Source organism: Saimiri boliviensis, chromosome 6 (genome assembly GCF_048565385.1).
Source record: "Saimiri boliviensis isolate mSaiBol1 chromosome 6, mSaiBol1.pri, whole genome shotgun sequence".
Lineage (NCBI taxonomy): Eukaryota > Metazoa > Chordata > Mammalia > Primates > Cebidae > Saimiri > Saimiri boliviensis.
Genome location: NC_133454.1, coordinates 91,865,675 through 91,892,489, shown reverse-complemented (window position 1 = coordinate 91,892,489; position 26,815 = coordinate 91,865,675). Strand labels below are relative to the sequence as shown.

General features: G+C 35.4%; 1 protein-coding gene across 8 annotated transcripts in view; it reads right to left on the bottom strand.

Moving 5' to 3' along the window:
• The window catches only part of GAS2 (growth arrest specific 2), a 135,358-nt gene that overhangs the window by 81,688 nt on the left and 26,855 nt on the right, over positions 1-26,815 (bottom strand). For all 8 annotated transcript variants that reach the window (XM_039470934.2, XM_039470932.2, XM_003919926.4 and 5 more), the window contains one exon: positions 4,538-4,679. In XM_039470934.2, the coding sequence (XP_039326868.1) occupies positions 4,538-4,679 (142 nt within the window). The remainder of the gene's footprint in view (positions 1-4,537; positions 4,680-26,815) is intronic.

The following is a 26,815-nucleotide window of genomic DNA, read 5'->3' as shown; positions in this document are numbered from 1 at the left end:
TAGATAATAATGTTTATCTTTTTAACTTAAAGTATAATCATAAATATTTTAAAGGAATCTAATGAAACTGATATTAATCTTAACATATCAAAGTAATGAAAAGAAATTTTTCTATTGTCACATATCTCAACATGGTTCGTACAGCAGGGGTCAGAGTAAGCATAATATGTAGACCCTTATGGTTACAACATGCTCGACAGACAAAGCCAAAACCTTTGCTACTATACCATATACAATTCTGTAATCACTTAAAGTATCAGTTTAACCTCAACAATGTGAAAAATTATTTTAGCATGCTGATGTATAAAATTTTATGTCAATAAATCTCTGTGCTAATTGGTCCAATTGCATCATAATATAAATCAATTGTTCATGTTTCAGGCTACATGACATAATTGTTCACTATCTTAAGTTTGCTAATTAATGGATAATTGAAGAAAATGATATCATTAGCCGGGCGCAGTGGCTCAAGCCTGTAATCCCAGCACTTTGGGAGGCCGAGGCGGGTGGATCACGAGGTCAAGAGATCGAGACCATCCTGGTCAACATGGTGAAACCCTGTCTCTACTAAAAATACAAAAAATTAGCTGGGCATGGTGGTGCGTGCCTGTAATCCCAGCTACTCAGGAGGCTGAGGCAAGAGAATTGCCTGAACCCAGGAGGCGGAGGTTGTGGTGAGCCGAGATCGCGCCATTGCACTCCAGCCTGGGTAACAAGAGCGAAACTCCATCTCAAAAAAAAAAAAAAAAAAAAAGAAAGAAAATGATGTCATTTACAATCTAATTACTATTTATTTTTCCTTTGAATTCTGAATATGAAATTTTGTTGTTAAATAATAGATATAAATGGGTGATCTCAGATTAACAGTATATCACATTTTCCCATATCCTTAAACAGTTTCAAGAATATTATCTTTGCATGATATGACTACAATTTGTTAAGCTGCTACCAAATATCATAGGTTTCAGCTACTTTAAAAAATATTTCAATAGACATTCTGGTGCCTATATTAATTGCCTTTAATATTTTTGGAAGCAAAACAACTTCATCAAAATGTTTGAACACTTCTGAGGTCTTTGATATATAATATCAAATTGCCTTCCAAAGAAGGCATGTCAATTTCTAATTTTCTTCAGCAATGTATGGAAGATCCTGATAGCCTATATACTTACCAATACTAACTACATAATTTTATTAATTTAGCTATTATTTCATAGTTTTCATTCACATTTACCTTATTATTAAAGGGTCCAATATTTTAAGACCTTAATTGGATTTTTATAAGTCTTTTATGGATAGGTTCTTTATGACCTTTGTCCACTTTTCTATGGGTTTACTTTTGAAATAGTTCAGGATGTAGCAAACATATGATTCAAGAACTGACATTTTGCAGAGGAAAAATTATCTCTAGCATGTCACAGAATATAAATCACAGTTTAAACCCTGTATATGACATAGGAAGTTATCTGCCAAGAATCAAAAAGACAAGAAGCATGTCATAAACACATGGAATTAGTTGCTCTCCATTCTTCCCAGTTCAAGGCTAGCACACCTTCCCTCGCCCACTGAGGTTTCTTGTCATTAGCTGTTGTGAAAAGAGAACAGTGAGTTGTGAATCAAGGTCCTCTGACAAAAAATTGTACAAAAAAGCACTGCAACAGAGGGCAGCATATCAGTTGCCACAAAGATAAGGATGCTTTATGCAGGCAAAGACCTTTGAACAGCTAAACACAGAAGCCTCTTCATACACACAGTACAGTGATCTACTTTATCATTCATTCAAACACATTTGTTTTCCATTCATCAGAGCATCTTTTCATTTTATTTGCTGTTCAAAACACTAGAACACAAAGGATGTGCTTCATCTTGTGCGCTACTGAAATGAAATCTTGAGGTAAAAAGAAAAAGAAAAAAAAAAGCCTTGCCCTAAATTTCCTTTCAAAAGTGAAGCGTGAAAAGACATCAAGCAGAGGACACAGTGTTATTGTTGCAAGAAAGTCAATTCTGCCAAGTAGAGTCCAAAGCCATCAGCAACAGCTCAATCTCTTCCTTACCCTCAATGAATAATAATAATAATAATAATAATAATAATAATAAAAACAAGGAGAAAGGGTTCCACTTGTGGAAATAGAACTTCCTATTGTCCTTCCTCTTGATTATGGTGACCATCTACGAGCACAGCTGTTTCCTTTCTTTAACTAATCCTAAAGTCAATGCCATAATATTGGCCCCCTTCTATTACATCCCTAGAGCCTATTATACATCATTTAGGTTCTATTCTGAGCAGGAGAAATTGCAAATTTATCTTTTCATTGAGCAGCAACTGGAAAACCTAACTAAGTTAACCTGGCGCCGAGAAGTTGACAAATAATTGTTTAATTTTTATAGCCTTTAAAATTTGTACAAAATTTTTGTACAATTATATATATTATATAAATTATCATGGACCTTTTATAATGTGAAAATATATATTTTTTCAAACTGGGTAAAGAAGTAGGCCATCTAAAGGTTCTTCTTGACATAATTTTATTTGCTACAGAGTAAGCATTTTTATACGAGGGTCATTATATAAGCTTCTGTAAGCTTTATAATTTTAGGTACAATTTATTATTATTTGAATGGGGCTTTTAAAAGCCATTAAAGTAAATACATATTAAAACCTTCACCTATGGTACTATTTCTAGCAGAGAGGATTTAATATTAGATGGACTCTTCTTGGTGTCCACAGGAAAATTTTATTAGTTCAAATAACAAAGGAAATCATGGACAATGAGAAAAAGAGACAAGATCATATGTATATTCATAGCTTTTATTAACCCACTTAGTCTATAGTAATCATGGAAAAAAATGCTTCTTTAATGAAAAACTGTACAATGAACAAATTAACCCTAGTTTCCCCATGTGATTCTTCAGCAATTCAGAGGCAGGCCAGAATTTTAAATCATAATGTTAACTGTCCACATGTGCAGAGTGTACTCCTTGTTACTAAGATTTGATTTTATGGCTATATATTTTTAAAAGATCTTAACATTTACCAGATCTTGTAAGTGATTTTATTTGATTGCTTGTGCAAATAATTCTTCCACAGCCCCTTCCTATAATCCTTGACTCACATGGATTCCCCGTAAACCTGACAGTTAAAATTGATTTGTAAATTAACCACAGGACTGAAAAGCATGTATTAGCTATGTACACACGCATCTTCCACAATTTTTTTTTATTTTGATATGAGGAAATGATAATAACAATCAAAAGTTGATTTATTTACTGATCATTTCATGAGCACACCATTGTATACAGCAGACTACTGTGTGATTACTCTGTTTTTATTATTATTATTATTATTATTATTATTATTATTCAGTTCTAGAATATTGCCCCTGGCTAAATTTATGCTGTTCTATCTTTGCTAAGAAAATTTTCAGAAATTTGATGATATTTCTTTGCCATATCACACCAACTCCACTGAGAACAAATACAGATTTCCTTAAGCATATAAAATAAGTAAGATTTCAGCTGTTACCATACATTTCCTAGGTTCCGCATGGGAATATTGTTTATGGGGGCCTAGGGGTAATAGGTATTTTGGCTGTTTGGAAGACAATTTGTATACTTGTTCTCTCTAAAGGATGCTCAGCTTACTTTGATATTAATATTTTGTATTATATGACCTGTTAAATTGATTTTTTAAGGCCTCAGGCAAAAAGAAAGCAAAGATTTTATTTTTTTTCTCTAGATGTCTCCTTCCTCAACTTGGTTGCATTTTGCAAAAATGAGCCGTTAGTTCTAATATTTAACTCTAATATTAGAGTTGTACTGTGGCGGAGCCTACATGGCAAGTTTGAGCACTTTATTCTAGTGTATGGAGTAGTGCTGAAATACTGAATACTCCAGTGTATGTTTGCTTCAAAAGAAATAAGCTCATTCTATGACTTGGAAGTGAATCTGCCAAAACTCAATCAGAAAGCAACAAAAATCTGCACAGTTATCTGGGTAGGTATAGGCATTAAAGTATCTACCTTTTAATTCAACATCTTTAATGACCTCAATCTTTTGTTATCTTGCCTGATTTTTAACTCACTAAAAAATAAATAAATAAACTAATTTTTCCATACTGTTGTAGAGGTGGAAAGAGAAGAATACTCTCTATGGCTAGAACATGCACTGCTATACTTTAATCCAGATCAAAGCCTAGGGATAAAATTTGGCCCTGTGTTTTCCAAATATCCATGATTTTGCAGAAATTTTACACTAATGGCCCTTATATTTAGCCCGAAAAGAATTGTGCTACTTCTGTTTCTATTCTTGTAGCCATGAGGTAACCCATAGTAAGAGAGCATATTCATTAATCTGTTTTCAAAGTATCAAGTTAGAGCAGAAGTTTACAACAAACTCAGACTTTTTATAAACTCAGACAGATTTATAAATAATATTCTGCAAAATGTTATTATACAGAAAACTTTTTGATGGCAATACTGACAAAGACAAAAGATAATTTGAGTATCTTATCAACTAAAATTCTGAAGGAAATACATACCCAAACCTTCGGATTCAAACAGACATGTTTCATCCACCCCTAAATCTCGACACCAGGATAAGAAATTTGCTGTATTGTCTCGGGCAAAAAAGGAGCCCGAGGGTGCACTGGCTTTGCATGGGATCTTCTTCAATGGCAGATTCTGAAAAATAAAGAAATTCATTCTAGGGGAAATATGTCAAAGTTTAGTACAATGATATTTTTAAAACATATTTTCAACAAAATGCTTTGGAATGACCTCATGCCAATAAGTAGGTTTGTGAAGAACCATGGAAAGAAAATATAAGCTGTGCAAACCTTGCAGTAAGAGACTGAAAATCTGTTCCTGCAAGCACATCTCCTTTGCTTTTTAGTATCTAGGAGTGAAGATAGTTAAGTACCTTTCTTGACTCAGGCTGCTGCTTCTCTTTTTCTTCCATAATTTTTCTGTCCTCTTTCATCTAAGCATTCTATCAGTATTTTTCACAAAGTACTTATAAATGTATTTATTTGTAAAAGAGGAATGGGAGAAACACAAATATATGAATATTATGTACATCTAACATATATACACTTGCATTCTTACAGGTATAAACATATACTGCAAAAATTATACAAGAATTATAAAGTCGAAAGCAGCACAATCATTTAACATTACAAGTCTCAATCATCAAAACTGAGAAAGGGAAATATTACAAATCATGTAACAATAATATTTGCTGTGTGTGGTGGCTCATGCCTATAATCCCAGCAATTTGGGAGGCCAAGGCAAGAGTTTTGGAGTCCAGGAGTTCGCAACTAACCTGAGCAACATAGCTATATACTGTTTCTACAAATAAAAATAAAAATTAGCCAGGCGTTATGTGCACCTATGGTCCCAGCTACTCAGGGAGCTGAGGCAGGAGAATCACCTGAGCCCAGGAAGTTGAGGCTGCAGTGAACCTTCATCATGCCACCGCACGGCAACCTAGGTGACAGAGTGAGACCTTCTATCAAAAAAATAATGTTCTACAGACTTTCTTCCAGACTATTTTCTTTTAAACCACAGGGGATTGCCATAGCATATAATACAAACATAATTCTGGTCTGAACTCTGCTAGCTGACCTCAAAATACATTGTTTACATTCTACATCATTTCTCATAAGAAAGTGCTTAAGATAAGGGTGGATGTGAACGTGGACAGACTTTTCTGTTAACCAACTCATAAAATTTTAAGCAGGAAATCTCTCTTGGCACCATACCAAATGCTATCTTTTTTCTTTAATAGAACATAACTTATTTCCATGACATTCCATCAAGCTAAAGAATGTAATTCTTTGTGATATGAAAGACTGAGCCATGCCTTCAGGTGATCTGGGCTACATAGGACTTTGACTCAACAAGAAAAAAAGTCAAAGGAGAAGTACTTTGTGATTTACATTTATAAAATGTTTCTTATATTCACTGTCAATCCCTAAATAAAACCAAAATGTTGCTGATTATTGAGCTCATTTACAAGGACGGTTATAAAAAAATAAAATAGTGAACTAGGTGGATTGGTGTAGTCCTTCCAATGTGCAACTTACTAGATTTTTTACTAGAGTTCCAGGGATTTTGTGGTTATACATCATTACTTAAAACATTAAGTTACTACATCACTGAAAATCCGTGTCTGTCTAATCTCAAAGATCCATCTCTTTGTTGTAACTTGAATTTGATTAAGGATAGATATAATCAAAGTTTCTGCATAAATACATAGATATTTACACAAATACATACTTCAGGCACTATAGATATATAAACCATATATAGGGTTACCTATATAGCAATATTTCCTTAAATGATTTGGTCCAGATATCAAGCAATGGTTTCCAGAAGAATGGTTTCTAAAATGAGTTATAAAAACAATCAGAAATAGTGTAGTATAATGTCTCCCTTATAAAGTATTCATGAACATTACTTAGTATGTATTAAATTTAAATGTAAATTCCTTAAATCTAGTAATTCTAAGGAAACATAAGAATATATTCTACACATAAGGCCGGGCGCGGTGGCTCAAGCCTGTAATCCCAGCACTTTGGGAGGCCGAGGCGGGTGGATTACGAGGTCAAGAGATCGAGACCGTCCTGGTCAATATGGTGAAACCCCGTCCCTACTAAAAATACAAAAAAATAGCTGGGCATGGTGGCACATGCCTGTAATACGAGCTACTCAGGAGGCTGAGGCAGGAGAATTGCCTGAACCCAGGAGGCGGAGGTTGCGGTGAGCCGAGATCGCGCCATTGCACTCCAGCCTGGGTAATAAGAGCGAAACTCTGTCTCAAAAAAAAAAGGAAAGAATATATTCTACACATAAAATAGCATTCATGATTAAAATATATGTACAAGTATATTTGTTGCAACACTGATCGAATAGGAAAAAAGTAAAAATACATCAAGAGAGCTGGTGGAATAACATATAATATATAAATACAACGAAACACTATACAATTATAAAAAATACAAAACGTGTACATGTGTTGAACCAGAAATATGTTCAGAATATAGTGTTAAGCAGAAACAAATTTGCCAACAAATACTTGTAGTATGATACGTCATTTTATAATGTATGTACATGCATACACGTTAGTGTGTATGCACATGCAATATAGATGACCATATATAAAGCTAAATTGCTTTAAACATGTAAATATGTTATAATACATATATAAATATTTACATATTTATAGAATGTAAAATTAGAAATAATTCAAGAAGTAAATGCATTAAATGCATTAAATTGATAGTAATTGCCTTTGAAGAAGGGAATTGATTGGTGTATCAAGGATCGTTTACTTATTTTATATAATTCTAAAATAAGTAATAGGATTTTTAGTGACTTTTATATTTTATCAATACTACCAAATTTTTAAAAATCAAAGTAGGCAAGTTATGTCACTCAAAACATTTTATTTATAAAAAAATCTGCTGAATAAAATCTCCAAGAGATGATAGTAAAGCTTTTTTATGATATGAATAAGGCAAAAACTATGTTTAAGAAATGAGCATAATTAGATCCAAACAATGAGCCACTTCAAGGTGTACCACCTATATCTCTGGTGGGCAGAAGAAACTACATGTGAAACCACTTCAAGCTAATATATGAGTTTGCTTGTAGAAACTATAATCTAGGAAGTATAAAATACTTCATATAACTACAGGCTTGCTAAGTGACATGATTCTCATAGCAAAAGGGAACAAAATATCCATTTTGCACTGAAGAAGCAATAGATTGATTTGATACTTGATCCACCAAGGGGTATATTTTTGAAAGATATCCACAAGGGACAAGCCCTCAAATATCATTCAGCCCACTCTTTAAGAATTTACAAGAACAACCACTGAGGATGTAAACGAAAATGTAATTTTTTCCCCTACAAAGCTTTTGGTCTTTACAAAATCATGTACCTATCATATGCCAGAATCTAAGTACTTACTTAAAATTCAATGAAATCATATTAGAAGAGAGAAAAGTTATTTTAAGTCAAATAAAATGAAAGCTGGCTATTGATACTTCAAAACTTGGGAACTCCGAGTGTAGAAGAATCTAGCAGTAACGCTGATCTAACTACTTGGCATTTAGGTAATTTATGGGGTATTTGCTTCTGTTGTACAGCTGTTAAACTGAGTGTTCCCATGCCAGCTGAAGACTAGGAAATAGTAAACAGTGTGAATAGAAGCTTCCAATTTTCATCCAGATAAAACATTTCATTTGAGGATTTTTTAAAAAGTCACACTCATTAGCCCTATAAAATCCATCACATATAACTAGAAATAAGGATTTTTGCTCATGGGGAATTTAAAAGAGAACCTTCACATATAGCTCACCTGATATGTTTTCCATATCAGTTTTCCACTAACTGCTCAATTCTCCAAAGAACAACATTTAAATTATATATTATCTTTGTTTACTCATGAAAGCTTTTTCAGACAATATTATGTCCTCAAACACTAATTGATAAATGAATGAATGAATGATTAGACTGCTTCCTCAAACTAGATCAAAGTCAAAATTCGAATACTCTATTAGAATTTTTACATGCCCAAGGGACATGTTCCCAGGGCCTCAAAAATTTACTAAGTTAATGGCATAACTATGCATAAAATGCCTTTCAGAAATTCAGGAAAGCATAACTGAAAAATTTAATACCTTCAAACCTTTTCTGAAAGTTACTGAATATGAATGATGAATAGAAAACAGTCAAGCTAAACCAAAATTGGATAGAAATTTAGGTTCACTCATTCACTAACAAGAGCCATGCTATTGTACAACAGTGTCCATGGTGTAGGATTCAATATTTTGTGTTAGCAAAATGAGAAGTTACTACCAATAAGCCATTGAGATTGTGACTACCAATAAGCCATTGAGATTGTGTGTAAGTAGTCAATAGAAAGAATAGCAAAATTTCTAACATCAAGACTCTACTGTTTGTATCTCTCAGCAAGATTAACCCAACATATATACTTACAGCTTCTAAAATACTTATAGATTGGTTGATTGACCTACAAGAGAACAGTTATGCATTCCAAAAGTGTCCTCCCATTCTCATCAGACTTACAATCTATCTTTCAGTCTTCTCTGCTATATGATGTTCATAAAACACAATGCACACCCCATTGGCTATGTGTGTGGGGGTGCAAATTAATTAATTAAAGTGTATTGGTAAGTGTTCAAAAAGGTCATCAATGCAAGTAGAAACATACTAAATATCTATGATTTCCTTCTCTCAGATTTTCTTGCCAACATTGCATTATTTCCATTATGGGTACAAGATTTCAGAAATAGACTGGCAAATAATTTACTTCTTCCTGTCTTTGCTCTAAACTTATATTTAAAAACTTCTGAATCGTTTTTTAATATAAGTTTCTACATTGACAAAAATGTCCTATATCTGTGCTAACAAATATGGTAGCCATTAGTCACATGTGGCTGTTGAACATTTGAACTTTTAAGCATTTACTTCATTTACCAACTTAAATTTAAATAGCCACATGTGGCTGGTGGTTATCATATCAGACAGCACATTCATAGTGGGGAAAGTGAAGCTATAATTTGGAGTTTTATAAAGTGCAGTGTTTGACTACTTGACTAGCTTCCCTCCTAACATCATCAACTCCATGTCTCTCAACTCCCATCAAATCCAGTAGCTCCCCAGGTGTAGCTAAGTTACTAAGAAATATAAACATGTAAGTCATTTTCAAATATTGGATATATAAGCTGATGTATGCCCTAGTTATGGTGTCATGAAGCACATTCTTAACTAATTCCATTTATAATGTTGTAATAATCTGCATCTGGAGAACCAGGATCTTATTTAGCATTACACTGACACAGTGCCAAATGTGGTGCTTTACACATGGGAGGTACTGACTTGCTGTTTTCTGAAACTTATTGTGGGGTTGGGGAGGAGGGTACTCATGTTGTAAGTGCTTTCAATGCTCTAGGTACATAACACTTACTTTAATAGGGATTGTCCTATTTAATTCTTAAAAATCATATACAAGGCCAACAAACATATGAAAAAATGCTCATCATCACTGGTCATTAGAGAAATGCAAATCAAAACCACATTGAGATACCATCCCATGCCAGTTAGAATGGCGATCATTAAAAAATCTGGAGACAAATACTGGAGATGATGTGGAGAAATGGGAACATTTTTACACTGTTGGTGGGAGTGTAGATTAGTTCAACCACTGTGGAAGACAGTGTGGTGATTCCTCAGGGATCTAAAAATAGAAACTCCATTTGACCCAGCAATCCCATTACTGGGCATATGGCCAAAGGATTATAAATCATTCTATTATAAAGACACAAGCACATCTATGGTCATTGAGCCACTGTTTACAATAGCAAAGACCTGGAACCAACCCAAATGTCTATCAATGATAGACTGGACAAAGAAAATGTGGCACATATACACCGTGGAATACTACACAGCCATAAAAAATGATGAGTTTCTGTCCTTTGTAGTCACATGGATGAACCTGGAAACCATCATTCTCAGCAAACTGACACAAGAACAGAAAACCAAACACTGCATGTTCTCACTCATAGGCGGGTGTTGAACAATGAGAACACATGGGCACAAGGAGGGGAACATCGCATGCTGGGGTCTGTTAGGGGGTTGGGAGTAGAGGAGGGACAGCAGGGGCCAGAGAGGTTGGGGAGGGATGACACTGAGAGAAATGCCTGATGTAGGTGACAGGGTGATGGAGACAGCAAACCATCATCGCATATGCGTACCTATGCAACAATCGTGCAAGATCTGCACATGTATCCCAGAAGTTAAACTACATTTAAAAAAAGAGAATTAAAATGTTGAGTTTAACAGTAATTGAACACCTGTATTTTTCAATTTCAAAATAAACTGGTTTATAATTAATGTTTATTTATTATGTAGAAGAAAAAAGAGGTGGCAGCTCTGGAAGGTGGGCACTAGAGGCTTCTCCTGCTGCCTCACCATGCCTGACCTGATGGAGTCCAGCTGCAATAGAAACAAACAAACAAACAAATGACCAAATGCATTGGGCAGATAAGAGAAGCCTCATTTTCCAGATAAAGAAACTGAGCTTATGGACAGTTCAAAACAAATCATTTGGTCTTTTATGCTCCTAGACTTTCGACTGATCCATGACAGCTCACCAAAGCCTTGAAGGTAGTATATTTCAGCATTTGATTTATTTCCCAAATGTTTGTCCAGGCAGCATTAGAATAAAGAATCATATGTTCCCTTTCACCTATTCAAGTCAGGAGTAAAAAAGACTGAGAGAATGGCATCTTGAGCTCCCTTGTATTGTGTGAACTGAAAATTTAATACTAGTAGTTTAAATAATTCATTCTTCACAAAAGTTTGAATCATACTACTCCCCTTGATTATGTCAAGTAGACATTTGAGATATAAAACAGAAGAGATACCTAAAAGAAGACATGATGCTTGCCAAAAACTAATATTTTTTCTTTTCCAAAGGGTATATAGAGTGTACTGTTCAAATAGACAGGCAATAAAGTCACTCTTTCCATGATGGAATTAATGTTTCCGCCTGTATCCCCTTACCAATTTTAGTTTCGCTATATATTTAATAGAAAAAGAAACTCTTTCAATAAAACTATTTCCTTGAACATTCATAGTATCAAGGTATCTAACTATGACTACCAAGTGGCTTAAGAAATGATGAAAATATAGTCTTTAAGATGCAAATTATAGAAATGTTTAAAAAGGGAGAAAAATATTTTTGTGGTACCCTAAGCCTCTCCTGGGGACTCTGCAGTAAGACCCTTTGCCTCAAGCAGTGAGCGATGATTTAGGACAGTTGAACGCACAAAGCTTGAATCCAAAATTTACCCTTTCTCCCTTTTTTCTCACAAAGATAAATTTCACTTTACATAGAACAGATCTTAGATCAAAATTTTAGTTTAATATTCAGGCTGTAGTGCCATAGAAATGTTCAGATACATAAAAAAGAAATAATAAAAAAGTTTCTTACAGCAGAGTTTTAGTACACTTTTCTTCCTCTAAAATCATGAAATTAATCACTTAACTAACAAAGTTGGCAAATAAGTAATGGCATTTTGAATGATCTGAAATCATCTCTGGCATAATATAAACTAATGTTTGAAATGAAGTTAAACCTAGTCCTCAAAACTCAGGCTTATAAGATGGACAATAAAAGTTACTATGTAAATGAGTTGAAAGCATATTTATTAAAAATCTGCCCATGGATGTCTATAGCAGTTCTATTCATAATTGTCAAAAGTTGGAAGCAACCAAGATGTCCTTTAGTAGATGAATAATAAATGAACGAGGGTAAAGCCAGACAATGGATTATTCAGTGATAAAAAAAAAAAAAAAAGAGTTATCAAGTCACGAAAACACAAGGCAGAACTTTAAATGCATATTACTAAGTGAAAGAAGCCAATCTAAAAAATACTACAGACTGTATGATTCCAACTATATGACAATCTGGAAAAGGCAAAACTACGAAGACAGTAAAAAGATCAGGGGTTAGCAAGGAGGGAGAGATGAAAAGGTAGAGCACACAGAATTATTAGGTCAGTGAAACTATTCTGTATGATATTGTATTGGTGGATATATGCCATCTGTAAAAACTCAGACACACTAAGGGTGAACCCTAAAAACTATGGTCTTTGGGTAACAATGTGTTAATGTAGGTTCAATGACTGTTAATGAATATACCACTCTGGTGTACTTTCTGCTCAATTTTGCTGTGAACTGAAAGCTTCTCTAATAGGTGAAATCTGAAAAAGTTAAACTCATAAAGTCGGGGAGTAGAACAGTGATTGCCAGGGTTAAGGGAAAGGGGTTGAGGGCTTAGGAGATGTTAGTCAAGGGTACACTTTCAGTCAGCCAGGATGAGTAAGTGCTGGAGATCTATTGTACAATCTGGTGACTATTAATAATAACATATCACATAAAAATTGCTAAGAGAGAAGACGTTAAGTGTTTTCACCACAAAAAATAAGTGAGATAATACATATTTTAATTACCTTGATTTAATCGTTTCACAATGTACACGTATATCAAAACATCAGAAATACATCATACATATATGTAATTTTTGTTACACATTAATTATACCTTAACAAAGCTTTAAAACGTCTACAAAAAAGTTCCTATGTCATTGTCATTGATAGTTTGAGAAGCATCAAATCCTTCCCAAAAGAGAAAGTATAGGAAGTTTGACAACAAATGCATGCCTTCCACTTTTATAAACAGTGTACATAATTTATAAATACATCCATATGGGAATCATCAACTATGAAAAGCTTCTGTTCTCCCAACTAATTGTTTGCATATGAACACACTGAGATTAGTTTCTTAAAACCTCCACGTGTCTAGTTCTACACTTAAAAATTAAGTCAATTGGCGAGGCTATCTAAAAAATTTAAATAGAAATCTCAGTGTTCATAATGAGGAGAAATAAAACGATTTTAATATTTATTATCGTTATTTCAGTCGTTTTGGGGAAACAGGTGGTGTTTTATTACACGGCTAAGTTCTTTAGGTATGATTTCTAAGATTTTGGTGCACCCATCACTTGAGCAGTGTACACTGAACCCATTGTGCAGTCTTTTATCCCTCAAACCCCTCCTACTCTTCCCCTGAAGTTCCCATAGTCCATTATATCATTCTTATTGACTTTGGATCTTGATAGTTTAGCTCCCACTTATAAGTAAGAACACGCAATGCTTGGTTTTCCATTCCTGAGTTACTTCACTTAGACAATGATTCCAACTCCATTCAGGTTGCTGTGAATTCTATTATTTCATTCCTTTTTGTGACTGAGTAGTATTCCATGGTATGAGTGTGTATATATATGGCATATGTGTATATACTTTTATGTTTGGTCATTTAACATAATCCCAAATTTCTTGGAGGTGTTTGCTTATTTTTAAAATTATTTTTGTCTTCATCATATTGATTTAATTCAAAAGCATTGTCTTTGAGCTCTGAATTCTTTCTTCTACTTGTTTGATTCTATTGTTGAAATTTTCCAGTGTATTTTGCATTTCTGTAAGTGTGCCTTTCATTTCTAGAAGTTGTGATTATCCTTCCTTTTGGATATCTATTTTTCTGGAGGATTTTTCATCTCTATCCTATATATTTTTTCTTTTTCTTTTTTCCTTTCTTCTTCTTCTTCTCCTTTTTTTTTTTGAGACAGAATCTCACTCTGTTGGCGAGGCTGGAGTACAGTGGCACAATCTCGGCTCACTGCAACCTCTGTCTCCTGGGTTCAGCAATTCTCATGTTTCAGCTTCCCAAGTAGCTGGGTCCACAGGCTTGAGCCATCATGCCTGGCTAACTTTTTGTATTTTTAGTAGAGACAGGTTTTCATCTCATTAGCTAGTCTGGTCTTGAACTCCTGATCTCAAGTGATCCACCTGCCTCAGCCTCCCAAAGTGCTAAAATTACATGCATGAGCCACTGCACCTGGCCTTTAATTTCTTTAAGTTGGTTTTCACCTTTCTCTGGTGACTCTTTGAGTAGCTTAATAATCAACATTCTTTTTCTGGTAATTCAGAGACTTCTTGGTTTAGACCATTGCTAGATAGCTAGTATGATCTTTTGGGGGTGTTATAGAATGCTGTTTTGTCATATTACTTCTCTGGTTCTTTCTCATTTAGGTAGAATGTTTCAGTGGAAAGAGCTGGAACTCAAGGGCTGCTGTTCAGATTCTTTTATCCCATGGGGTAATCTCTTGATGTGGTGCTCTCCCCATTCTTCTAGGAATAGGGCTTCCAGAGAGCCAGATTCCTGTGACTATTACTGCCTTTCTGGATCTAGCCACCTAGTAGGACTATTGGGCTCCAAGCTGTGCTGGGAATGTCTGCAAAGTGTCCTGTGATGCAATCTATCTTCAGGTCTCCCAGCTATGGATATCAGAACCTGCTCTGGTGGAGATGGCAGGGGAGTAAATTGGATTCTGGGAGTCCTTGGTTGTAGTTTGTTTAGTGCACTAGTTTTCTCACTTGTTGGTTATGCTAGCAGTGAAATTGTGAAGTGGACAGTCTCAGGACCTCTGGTTAGCCAGGGTGTGTCAGGTGGTGGAATTAGCTGTTGTTTTTTCCTTCTTTGGAGCAGGGTTGTTCTGCTACGAGTTGCTGTAATGACTTGAGTTGGTTGGCCTCCAGCCAGGAGGTGGTGCTTTCAAGAGAGTGAAGGGAGGATAGCAGTAGAAGGGAGTTGTAATTTTGCCCTACATTGGCCAGGATGAGGGCTCAGGTTTCTCAGGTGGTGGTCAGGGTCACAGAGTAAGAGATTATGTCTTTTGTCTTTGACTACCAAGCTGGGTAGAGAAAAACCGTCAGGTAGGGGCAGGGTTAGATGGGTCTGAGCTCAGATTCTCCTTGGGCAGGGCTTGCTGCAGCCCTTATAGGGGTTTGGGGACAGCTCTCAGGCCAATGGAGTTATGTTTCCAGGAGGATTATGGCTGCCTATGCTGTACAAAAACGTCGCCAGGGAAGTGGGGGCAGTGACAGGCATCACCCAGCTCCCACACGGCCAGCAAGGCTAGTCTCACTCCCACTGTGCCTCCACAACTGCACTGAGGTTATATCCAAGCAGCTTGCCCGTAGGGCTGAGATCTCTCCCTAAGCTATAAGCCTCCCAGTTGAGAAAGCAAGCAGGGCTCTCAGGCCTCGGCCCACCTACCCACACCATCTGTGGCGTCTGCACTTGTATCTGCACTTCCTGTTCTCCCTCTTGCCTCCTGATTCTGCTCAGAAATGTGTGTGTTCAGTCAAAATTATTACAAAGTACCGCTAGGAGCCTTCCTCACCCTGGGGTCCCTCCCAAATTCCACTGGCTGCTTTCCTTTCCCCAAGGACCTCTGTGAGATAAGGCTAGAAATGGCTTCCCCAGACTTGATCTGAGGACTGGAAGTACCTTTGGGGCTCTTCCTGCTGCTGCTTCTACTTTTAATCTTACATTTGGGTTCTTAAATCTGTTTTGGCTCTAGGTAAGGTTGAATCCTTCTCCCATGATCAGGATTATTTGGTTCCCAGTGGGGTTGTGTGTTCAGAGGCTGACATTTCCCCACTCATACTTTGGGAACTCAAAAGTTTTTCAGCTGTCTCATGGCATTTGCAGCAGCAAGCTGCTTGTTTCAAAGGGTCTGTGAATTATTTCTGTTTTCCTGATTTGTTCCTGTGGTGGTTCTTGGAGCAAAAGTTCACAGTGTGTGTCTCCAGACACTGTTCTGTCCCTCTAAGTGGGAGCTGCTCATTAGACCTGTCTTCTATCTGTCATTTTTCCTACTTGAATTGTAGATTTTAACATTTTAAACTAAGAAGTAACATAGACTTTGGAAAAAATAATTATGACATTGCTGTCAAGAATGGACTAAAGGAAAAAAATTAATGATACTTCTGCAGAAGTAAAAACAGTGATTTCTTTTATTCTGACATTTCCAACTGGGAAACTCCTAAGTCACAGCTCAGTGATAAGACAGAAAAAGTGACATACAAAATGGAATAAGAAAAATTTCTCAGAAAGAGGAAGGAGTTTGAGAGAGCAGGTGTGACAACCCTCAGATTCTCCATAAGATTAATAGAAATTATTATTAATTATAGATCAAATTGATGATAGTTTTAAAATTGTTTTGGAGAATGGACATCAGTTTTTCTGTTTCTTCCACAATTGAAGAATTTCCTTAATGAATAAGAAGCTTTAAATATATACATATATATATATATATGTATATATAGTATATATATATATATATATATATATATATATAAATTTTGCATTTCCAACAAATACTCCACATGTTCTATGACATCATAATTTATCAATATTTGCAGCAAATTCTGAGTTCAGAGTCTCTGGCTCTAATATTTTAGTCAAAACTACTTGTGGGTACTCATCTGTAAATTACCTATCAAGAAAATATTTTCAAAAGTTTAAAGATTTTTTAAATAGATGAATTCAAAGAATGCAATTTATTTTAGTGGCTCACAGATTCCTAAACAATTTTGAGGGTAGGGGAAAGGTCTTTTTTTCTTTTTTTGCTGCTAACTTCACTGCACTAATAATGACCAAGAACAGTAATTTAATCTAATTAACCTTTTGGAACTGAAGGCCTAACATTTGTAACATGTTTTGAGAATTAAATAAGATGTCCTAGAAAGTACCGAATACCAATCCTAGATAATAACTTATCTTCAATTTGTTTAATTTTTTTCAAATACATGTCTGCTTTCAATTCCATTTGCAAAGAATGCCATGAGGAGAGCTGACCATTAGTTATATCACCACATCTGTAATTACTGTAGTAAGCCCACATACGCATAGGAAAAAATAAAAAATTAAGACAGATGCTTTACCTTTCCATGATGATTTAATTACAATATCTTCTGACTCTTTTTCATTACCACACAGTGCAGTCACCTCTGAGCTCTACTCTCTAATCAAATTAGGGTTTTCAAATGGAAAATTTAATTTAGCTTATTTTTTCCCTGCTTAAAAATCTTCAATGACTTCCCATTGCTGTAAGGATAAAGACAAAGCTCCTTATGATGTGGCTTCCATGGTTTGTATTAGCCTGCACATGGTCTACTCTAGTACTGTGGGTCCTCTCTCTTCTGTAGCCATGCTGGCTTTTGTTATCATTCCTGCATGTTCTACATGCTGCCTCCCACCATAAGCTTCTTAAGTATCTTTTCTCTTCCCATACTGCTTTGCCAAAATAATTGCAAGTCCCACCCCTTACACTTCAGTTTACCTGAGTAAAATCCACATTCTATTTCTGTTACCAAGTTCTTTCATATGATCAATTGATTAGCAACTTTCCCTCCTTTTAGGCTGTACGCTTCGTGAGGAATGGAATCATGATTGGTTTTGTTCACCACTTTATCCCTAGCACCTAGTGTAATACCTATCAAACAGTACTTATGAAATATTTATTGAATAAATACAAATATGATTGTAGCTAAAGCATATATTCCCTTTAATGAGGGGCAGCAGAATAGAGTGGTTATAAGTACATTTGAAACCAGACTGCCTGAGTTTGAATACTGGATTTTCAATTACTAGTTGTATTGACATGAGGTGAAAACTCTGGGGGTGGACCTAGTAATGCTTTACTCTTATTTGTCAGATCTTGCTCACAGTTAGCATTCAACAAATATTTGGCAGTTAAAAAGTCGGTAAGAGTATCCTGGAAAGGTACTTTATATAGGTTGGTGAAGGAAGGGCTCAGATAAAACATGACATTTGGGCAGAGACATGAAGAGAGTGAAAGCAAGTCATACGCATCACTGGGAAAATAATACTCTAAGAAGCTAGGAGAATAATTGTGAAGGCCCAGTGATGGATGAGACCTAGTTGTCAGGATCAAAAAATTGCAAGGAGTCCAGTGTGGCTGCAACAAATTCAGGTAATGGAAAAGTTATGATAAATGAGATCAGAAAGGTCGCCAAGGAACAGTGCATATAGAGCCTTGTAGGCTGTTATTTTTTCGTCAAGAAAGTCGAGGTACCACTGGAAAAATCTGAGCTAAGAAGTGGCATGATCTACCTCGAGTTTAAGTAATTTGTTTTTTTTGTTTTTTGTTTTTTTGTTTTTTTTTTTTTTGAGGGAAGGAGGGAGGGAGGAAAGATGACCATTGGTTGGAAAGGATGGAAGATGGATGAGTGATAGATCAGTGAAAGGCTCCCTCCCAAGGCTGGGAGTTTAAGTAATTTGATGATTTAATTCATGCAAAAAGCTTACTCTGATTGACACAAAGTAAAAACTTAATGTTTGCTTTATGATCATATCCTATGGCATTCATTACGTCTGTGGGGGGAAAAAAGATCATATATCTACTTTTCAATCTTTGAACAATTTTAAATATAGCAAATATAACAACATAGAACAACATATGGTTTGGTTCTACACATATACATTTGCACACACATTTATTAGATAAGTAAAGATTAATGTCGTTTGTGTTAATCTTACCACAGCATTTTGTTTATTCTGTAAAAATTCATTTATTCTGAGTTTGTATGTTTATTACAATATTCCCCACTACAAGAAAGGGTTCTTTTCTGGGAGAATCATTAATTGGAGATGAGCCAAAAAATATATATATGTTTATTTTCACTAGTTTCTAACTGAAGTTTAATATCCCTTCAATTATAAATGTAGACAAAAAAACACAGTAGCGTTCTCATTGGTAAACATTGTAGAAGTTTGTTTCTTTTGTCTTCAAGATATACAAATTACCACATTTATTTTATTTCTTATATGAAACAGTAATGCTAGCAAGGCATCTATTAGACAAGCAGCCTACACTGGTGTGAAATTAGACATGACCAGTACAGTAATATAAACACAAAACACATACTAGAAGGTTTCATGCATGATATGTAATGCATTTTCAAACTGCTAAGTCAAACAATAGAAGACATTCATGCACTCAGCCCCTAAGAGCTTAAGACACAGCTGAAGAGCTCTATATACTGTAAACTCAGTTACCTCATCTAAAAAACATTATTCCATTACTCTGTAATGAACCAATACCACATACCTTGGACCACACACACATAAATATGGTGAGTACTTACATTTTAAATCACCTAGCAATTCTCAGACATTTTTAAATGAAAAGTAACTCTTTTCCCAAAATATTCAGCCTTTTATAAAGGCTCTTGATATAAAATCTATAAATGTCTCCTTTAAAAAAAAGCATACATATTCATTATTGATTTGTTCCAATGACTTGAATTTCTCCAACACGTTTAGTAAGAGCTCATTTTAAAGTAATTAATTTTCCATTTTCCATATGGTGAGAGTGACTTTTTCTGACATGGTATTCTACATTCACAGTGTTTTGAAAGCAGTGACCACAATTAGTGCTATCAAATATCATGAAAACAGTTCCCCAGTTAAACTCCTTTTACAATGTTGTCTTGCTGATGTGCCTGCACATTGTTAAATGTAGGATGTGAGACCGTGAGTAGCAGAGATGATGTCATCATGAAAAAATCCAGTCAGATTTACTTTTATGCTCAAGGGACGACATTGTGCTGGTGCTAGGAAATCATCTAGATGAAAACTGTGTGTGTGTGTGTGTGTGTGTGTGTGTCTGTGTGTGTGTGTGTGTGTGTGTGTGTGTGTGTACCTCCCTTTTTCAATCCAGGATTTGCTCTTCTTCTCTTTATACTTTCTGGAATTTCAATTTAACATATTTTATTTTCGGTCATATGTTTCACATGCCTTTAATGCAACTGTTATTTATACTACCAAACAATATAATATGGTTTAAGCTCATGAACAAAAATAACAATTTTGAAAAGGCCCTTTATAAGCAGATTCATATAAATGTAGCAGCCTCTGGAATCTAGACAAATTTCTAGGTTAGATGCCGCCACCTGGTCTTTTCCCATCTATTCTCCTTGCTCTGAACTATGTAAATTCTCAGCAGAGTACAGAATAGGGCTAGAAACACTCTTCCCCATATCTCAGCACAAAGGCCTTATTAGGATTATACCTCAATATGAAGAGAACATTAGGATTGGGGAAACAGCTTGTTGCTCATATAAGAAGTCTGGCAGCTACTGCCCTAAAACAAATATGAGAGAAGACAAACATGATAATGATGGATTTTATTTACCCTCTTATAATTTAAGGGGAATTCTAAAATAATATTTACTTTTGCCATTTGCTTCTTAGGGCATAACAAGTAAGCTATCTCAAACATGAGCACTTTTAACAAAGGCTTTCCATGCTTTGCATATGGTCATTTCCGTTTTGCTAGGGCCTATACTCTTGTCCAAATAATTTTAAATACATAAGGCCATAAAGCAGTTTTGTTCAATTTGTAATTCCATCTACAGATAACTCAACAAACCTCATATTCTTTTAAATGTTATTCCTAAAGAACTTCAGCCCGATATCTTAGACACCCACTTCAAGAGTTATAGATCAAAAGGGTGAGAGACAGTTTCTTTTATGATTGATTGAGAACAAGGAAATGTGAATAATTTAGATTTTCGCCTTGTGATAATAAAAAGAGCAAAGAAAATAATAATGTATGGATAGTTAAATGGTCAAATTAATCAATTTAAACACACTTAAAAATAATTGTAATAGGTCCATATATAAGCACGTTAGATATTGCAATGTATGTACAGCTACTATGTATGTGTATATATGTATATGTATATATATATGTATGTATATGTATGTATATATAATACAGCAGGTATTTTCACTTTTAATTAGTATCCTTTTTGATTTAAGAAGATGGAACATACTTAAGATAATTTTAAACGTGTGAAAACATTTTAGTACATACAATTAAATCTTTTAACTTCTATTATAATTTCAGACACATAGTAACATAATGCCTTTTTCTTACTTAAGACTTATGACTGCTTGCAACTAATTTTTTCACAACCCTTTTTTTTTTTTTTGAGATAGTCTCACTCTATTGTCCAGGCTGGAGTGCAGTGGTGCAATCTTGGCTCACTGCAACCTCCACCTTCCAGGTTCAAGGTTCAAGTGATTCTCTTGCCTCAGCCTCCCAAGCAGCTGGAACTACAGGCACCTGCCACCACCCTCTGCTAATTTTTGTATTTTTAGGAGAGACGGGGTTTCACCATATTGGCCAGGGTGGTCTTGAACTCCTGACCTTAGGTGATCTGCACAGCTTGGACTCCCAAAGTGCTGGGATAATGGGATAACAGGCATGAGTCACCATGTCCAGCCCTTTCTCAACTTTTTTTTTTTTCAGATGGAGTGTCACTCTGTCACCTAGGCTGGAGTGCAATGGCGTGATCTTGGCTCACTGCAACCTCCACCTCCTGGGTTCAAAAGATTATTCTGCCTCAGCCCCCTGAGTAACTAGGACTACAGGCATGCACCACCACGCCTGGCTAATTTTTGTATTTTTAGTATAGATGGGGTTTCACCATATTGGTCAGTCTGGTCTCGAACTCCCGACCTCAGGTGATCCACCTACCTCAGCCTCCTGAAGTGCTGGGATTACAAGATTGAGCCACGGTGCCTGGACCTTTCCCAACCATTTTTTAAGCTTGATCTCACAAGCTATGCATTACACACACATCACATTTCTTCCTGATAGAGAGTAAACTCCTTGAGAGTATTCTGAGTCACCTTTATTTAATTAATACCCTTTAAATCACAACTACCTTTCTCATCATCAAGATTACATGCACATAAACACCTACAGCCAATAACATTATCTTTTGTTGCTAACATATACTCAAACTACCAATTTTAAATAACATATATAAATAGGATTCAATTAATATAAAATATTTGTAGTTGCTAATATTTGATATTATAAAAGATTGATAAGATGAACTTGCTATACTCCATGATCATATTTAACTCCTTTTTGATTTACCCATTGTTTAATAACACATTTACGGAAAGCTGATAGCAGTATCTATTGTTCATTGTTCCTAAGTGTTAGAATTCTGATTCGCTCCTGCAGTTTTATAGAACTTGTATTTTTACCTTGGTTGTTAAATAGTGCTTTGGCAGACAGCTTATTAGGTGCTCTAAGAGAAAATAAAAGTTCTAATATTCTCATTTCCTTCACCAACTATTTTATTGAGCCACAGGGGTAGTTATTGGGAAAAAGATGCAAAAGAAAAAAAAAAAAAACATGATTTCATCTTTATGACTCCTTTGGTAATTGAAAAACACAGCACTTCATTTCAGGCCAAAATCATCTCTTGAGAAACTGTTACCTAAAGGCCCTACAATTATTCTTCCTAATTTTCAATGGTGAGCAAATTCATGAAACTACTAGTTATCACTCATCTGATACTTACTTTATTGGACCTGTGGCAAGCAGTATAAACAGGCCTTGAAAAGAAATCCTCAAACTGAATGAACCATTGAATATAAATACGCTCATTTTTACCATCATTTTTACCTTAATATAAGGCTCTGAATGCAAATAATACATCATGTGACTATATAATATTATCTACAATTAACTAAATGATTAAACTCCTCCAAGATTCACATTTTACTAACTAGCTTAAATCCCCATGGTCTGTTATTTCAGCCAATCTCTTGTCAGTGCTTTTAATATCCTCAGATCCTTGTTCTTTCCCTAAAGCATTCTAAAATTCTCAAATCTTCTGTCTTTACTACTTGAAAAGTCAGATTTGCTCCTCATGCTTTGTCACGTCAAAGGCTTTTGAGCTAAGTAAACAGGCAGAGGGAGAAATTTCAAACTTAGTGAGAATAAAAGTCTTCAGGATTAAAACTCAAAGATGACTAAAACCCATTGATAACAGTATTCTACATCTAAAGGTGAATATCCATATTGAGGCATTTATTTATTCATTCATCCAAAACCATTTCAACTAGGCATCTATATGCTAGGCATTATGTTAGACTCACAGATGAATAAAACATAAACTATGTCCTCAAGGATCTTAGAGTCTAGCAAAGGGATAAAGACTAGGAAACAACTAAGTACAACGGTATGGTACAAAGAAGGGGAGTTAACATACAGATGAAGAAACTGTAAGAGAGAGGCCAGATCTACAGATATCAAACTGCAAGAACATCTCTACACTTTCAGTATTCTTTTCTCTTCTTAGGTAAGAATATATTAATTTTCTGTAGGGACACTATCCTTTCATTTTTTTTTTTTTTTTTTTTTTTTTTAATTTTGAGACAGAATCTCGCTCTGTTGCCCAGGCTGGAGTGCAATGGCATGATCTCGGCTCACTGCAACCTCTGCCTCCCAGGTTCAAGCAATTCTCCTGCCTCAGCCTCCCAAGTAGCTGGGACTACAGGCTCATGCCACCACATCCAGCTAAATTTTTGTATTTCTAGTAGAGATGGGGTTTCATTGTGTTAGCCAGGATGGTCTCAATCTCCTGACCTCATGATCCACTCACCTTGGCCTCCCAAAGTCCTGGGATAACAGGTATGAGCCACTGCTCCAGGACCCTTTTTTCATTATATTCAGTCTGAGTAATCAAGGTATGAGGCCATGATCTAGTTAGTGTTGGCTGTTAATCAGACTCTTTTTGCTGAAATTTTAATCTTGAGAGGAATGATACAATAAAGTTAATAACTAAATGTTAATGAGCACTCATATGTACTAGGTACCATTCAGTGGTCACAAAACATAGAAAAACAAAACAACATAATATTTTTATTGATTAACTGCATGAATTAATGCTACTTTTCATTTTCTTAAAGATTTTTGTTTTATACTTTTTGGTCACCCCTTCTTAAAACATTGTTTTAGAAATATTTGCATAAGAAGAATCGAAATATATGGGAATCTTTCCTTTAGCATAATTAATTAGGACAAAATTTTTAATAATTCAGGAAAATCTCTTTCAATCTCAGCACATTATTGGTGAATATCACAAATTTTGAAATTTTTTCTGAATTTCAAATTCATTTGACAAATATCTTATTGTTAAATTTAGAGAAATCGACCAAATTTCTTTCATTTGTGAGCTGTTGGATATGGAAGAACTTTCCATAGAATAGCCATGATATATGAAATTTACAGAATAATATGACTTGTATTTGGTATTGGCTCCTGTCCTTTGCTCAAATCCTGTCCAGATCTTGGTCTCAGATGAGACGGGAAGAGAGGCGCAGAGACATGAAAAGAATTGACAGATTGGGAAAGAAAATAGCAAGCATACCCTCTGGGGAACCAGGGAAGGTACATGATAGATTCCTCCCCACTCGGTATGCTCCTGGACCAGGTTAACAATAGTATGTCAATTAACTCGGACACTTCTGAAACAATGTCTCTGTCCTCAAATTTCATATAGCCACAGAATAAAAAAATCCACTTTTTTTTTTTTTTTTTTTTTTTTTTTTTTTTTTTTTTTTTAGAAAGAGTCTCACTCTGTTGCTCAGGCTGGAGTGCAGTGGCATGATCTTGGCTGACTGCAACCTCTGCCTCCTGGGTTCGAGTGATTCTCCTGCCTCAGCTTCTTGAGTAGCTGGGATTCCAGGTGCATACCACCACACCCAGCTAATTTTTTAGGTAGAGATGGTGCTTTACCATGTTGGCCAGGGTGATCTCGAACTCCTGACCTCAAGTGACCCACCCATCTCAGCTTCCTAAAGTGTTGAGCATGAGCCACCACACCTGGCCAAACCCATACTTTTCTAAGCCATTGCTGACAACTTCTACCAGGCATCAGAATACTATAGCCTGGCTCGGGATGAATTTAGATACATCCCACAGTAAGGCTCAGGAATTACTGGCTAACTAGTTACAAAGCCTCAATATACATTTAAAATGTTGGGTGCCACTAAAGGTATTATGGCAGAGGTTTTGTTTTTGTTTTTATTTTTATTTTTGCTATCTTTGCAATAGATTTTGAGGGTATTAGTCTGAGGAGAGCAGGATGTAATTTTAGATTCAGCAAAACTAATCTGTTTGTACTGCACTAACAAGATGTCCCAAATTCAATGGGCTAGCATGAAATGACCCTAGCTCGGTTTGCTAATACAAAGGTAGATTCAACAATAGCCCACACTAAATGACACAAAAAGACCAGGGATCACTTGTTATGATGAAGATAAAGGAATTAAAAACCTGAACAAATAATTCTACATTCCATTCAACCTATAATTAATAGCTCACATAAGCATCCCTTTCACTATACCACTCAGTAGGTCCCAAGAGGCTCTATTTTTCACTAAACGGTGAAGAATAAATTGATGAAGAAAGCTCCAAAATTTTTTGACATAACATTATTCTTCAGAAAGTGTCGGGAGCTGTTATTGAAATAAGCTTCCTCATTTTAGCGTGAATGGAAATTCCCAGGGTAGCAGGGACACAGGTCGGCAGTTAATTTCCAGAGGCAAAGAGGACATGGCGGACAGAATACAATCTGGAGAGGCCAATCAGACCTCCCGATCGACCTAAAGCACAGAAAATCTGATTACGGTTTATTAATAATGGGGCCTTGAGAAGTAAATTGAAAGTCAACTCGCTAAATTCATGTTTTTTTTTTAAATTTTTATTTTAAGTTCAGAGGTACAAGCGCAGGTTTGTTACATAGGTAAACTTATGTTATGGGGGATGGTTGTACAGATTATTTAATCACCAAGGTATTACGCCTGGTACCCATTAGTTATTTTTCCTAGTCTTCTCCCTCCTCCCACCCTCTACCCTTTGAAAGGCCTCTGTGTGTTGCTCCCTGTATGTGTCCATGTGTTCTCACCATTTAGATCACACTTATATGTGAGAACATGCAGTATTGGTTATCTTTGTACAACAAAAAGAGCAACAATATGAGAGAATCTTCTGATGGCACAATTTCCAGACTAGAGCCAAATTATAGACTCAGTGCTCACTGAATGAAAGCCATAATGATCTCAAGTCTTTATGTAAAGCTTCCTTCTTATCTCCGGAGGGACCTGATCTGTTTACTATACATTCAGAAAAGATAAATGCTTTGTGGGGAATCAGGTGACAGTGAGATTTTTATCTAAATCTATTTTATACTATGACTAGTACACCTTTGCAAACATTCGAGGTTATTTTTATAGTTTTTCCTAAATTCATAATTTGCATGAATATTGTCAACAACTGTCATAATTTTTATCCTTGAAACATGGAATTTATTCTTTTGTGGTAAAAGTACCAAATTGAAAAAAGCACACCTATTTAAAAAGTCAGATATTCATGCTATTATTAATGACCTGAAAATATCAAAACCAAAAGTGATTTCTACCACATCTCCATGAAAGTCAGTAAAAAACATCAATGTGACTTAAAAAACAGTGGGGAGATTAT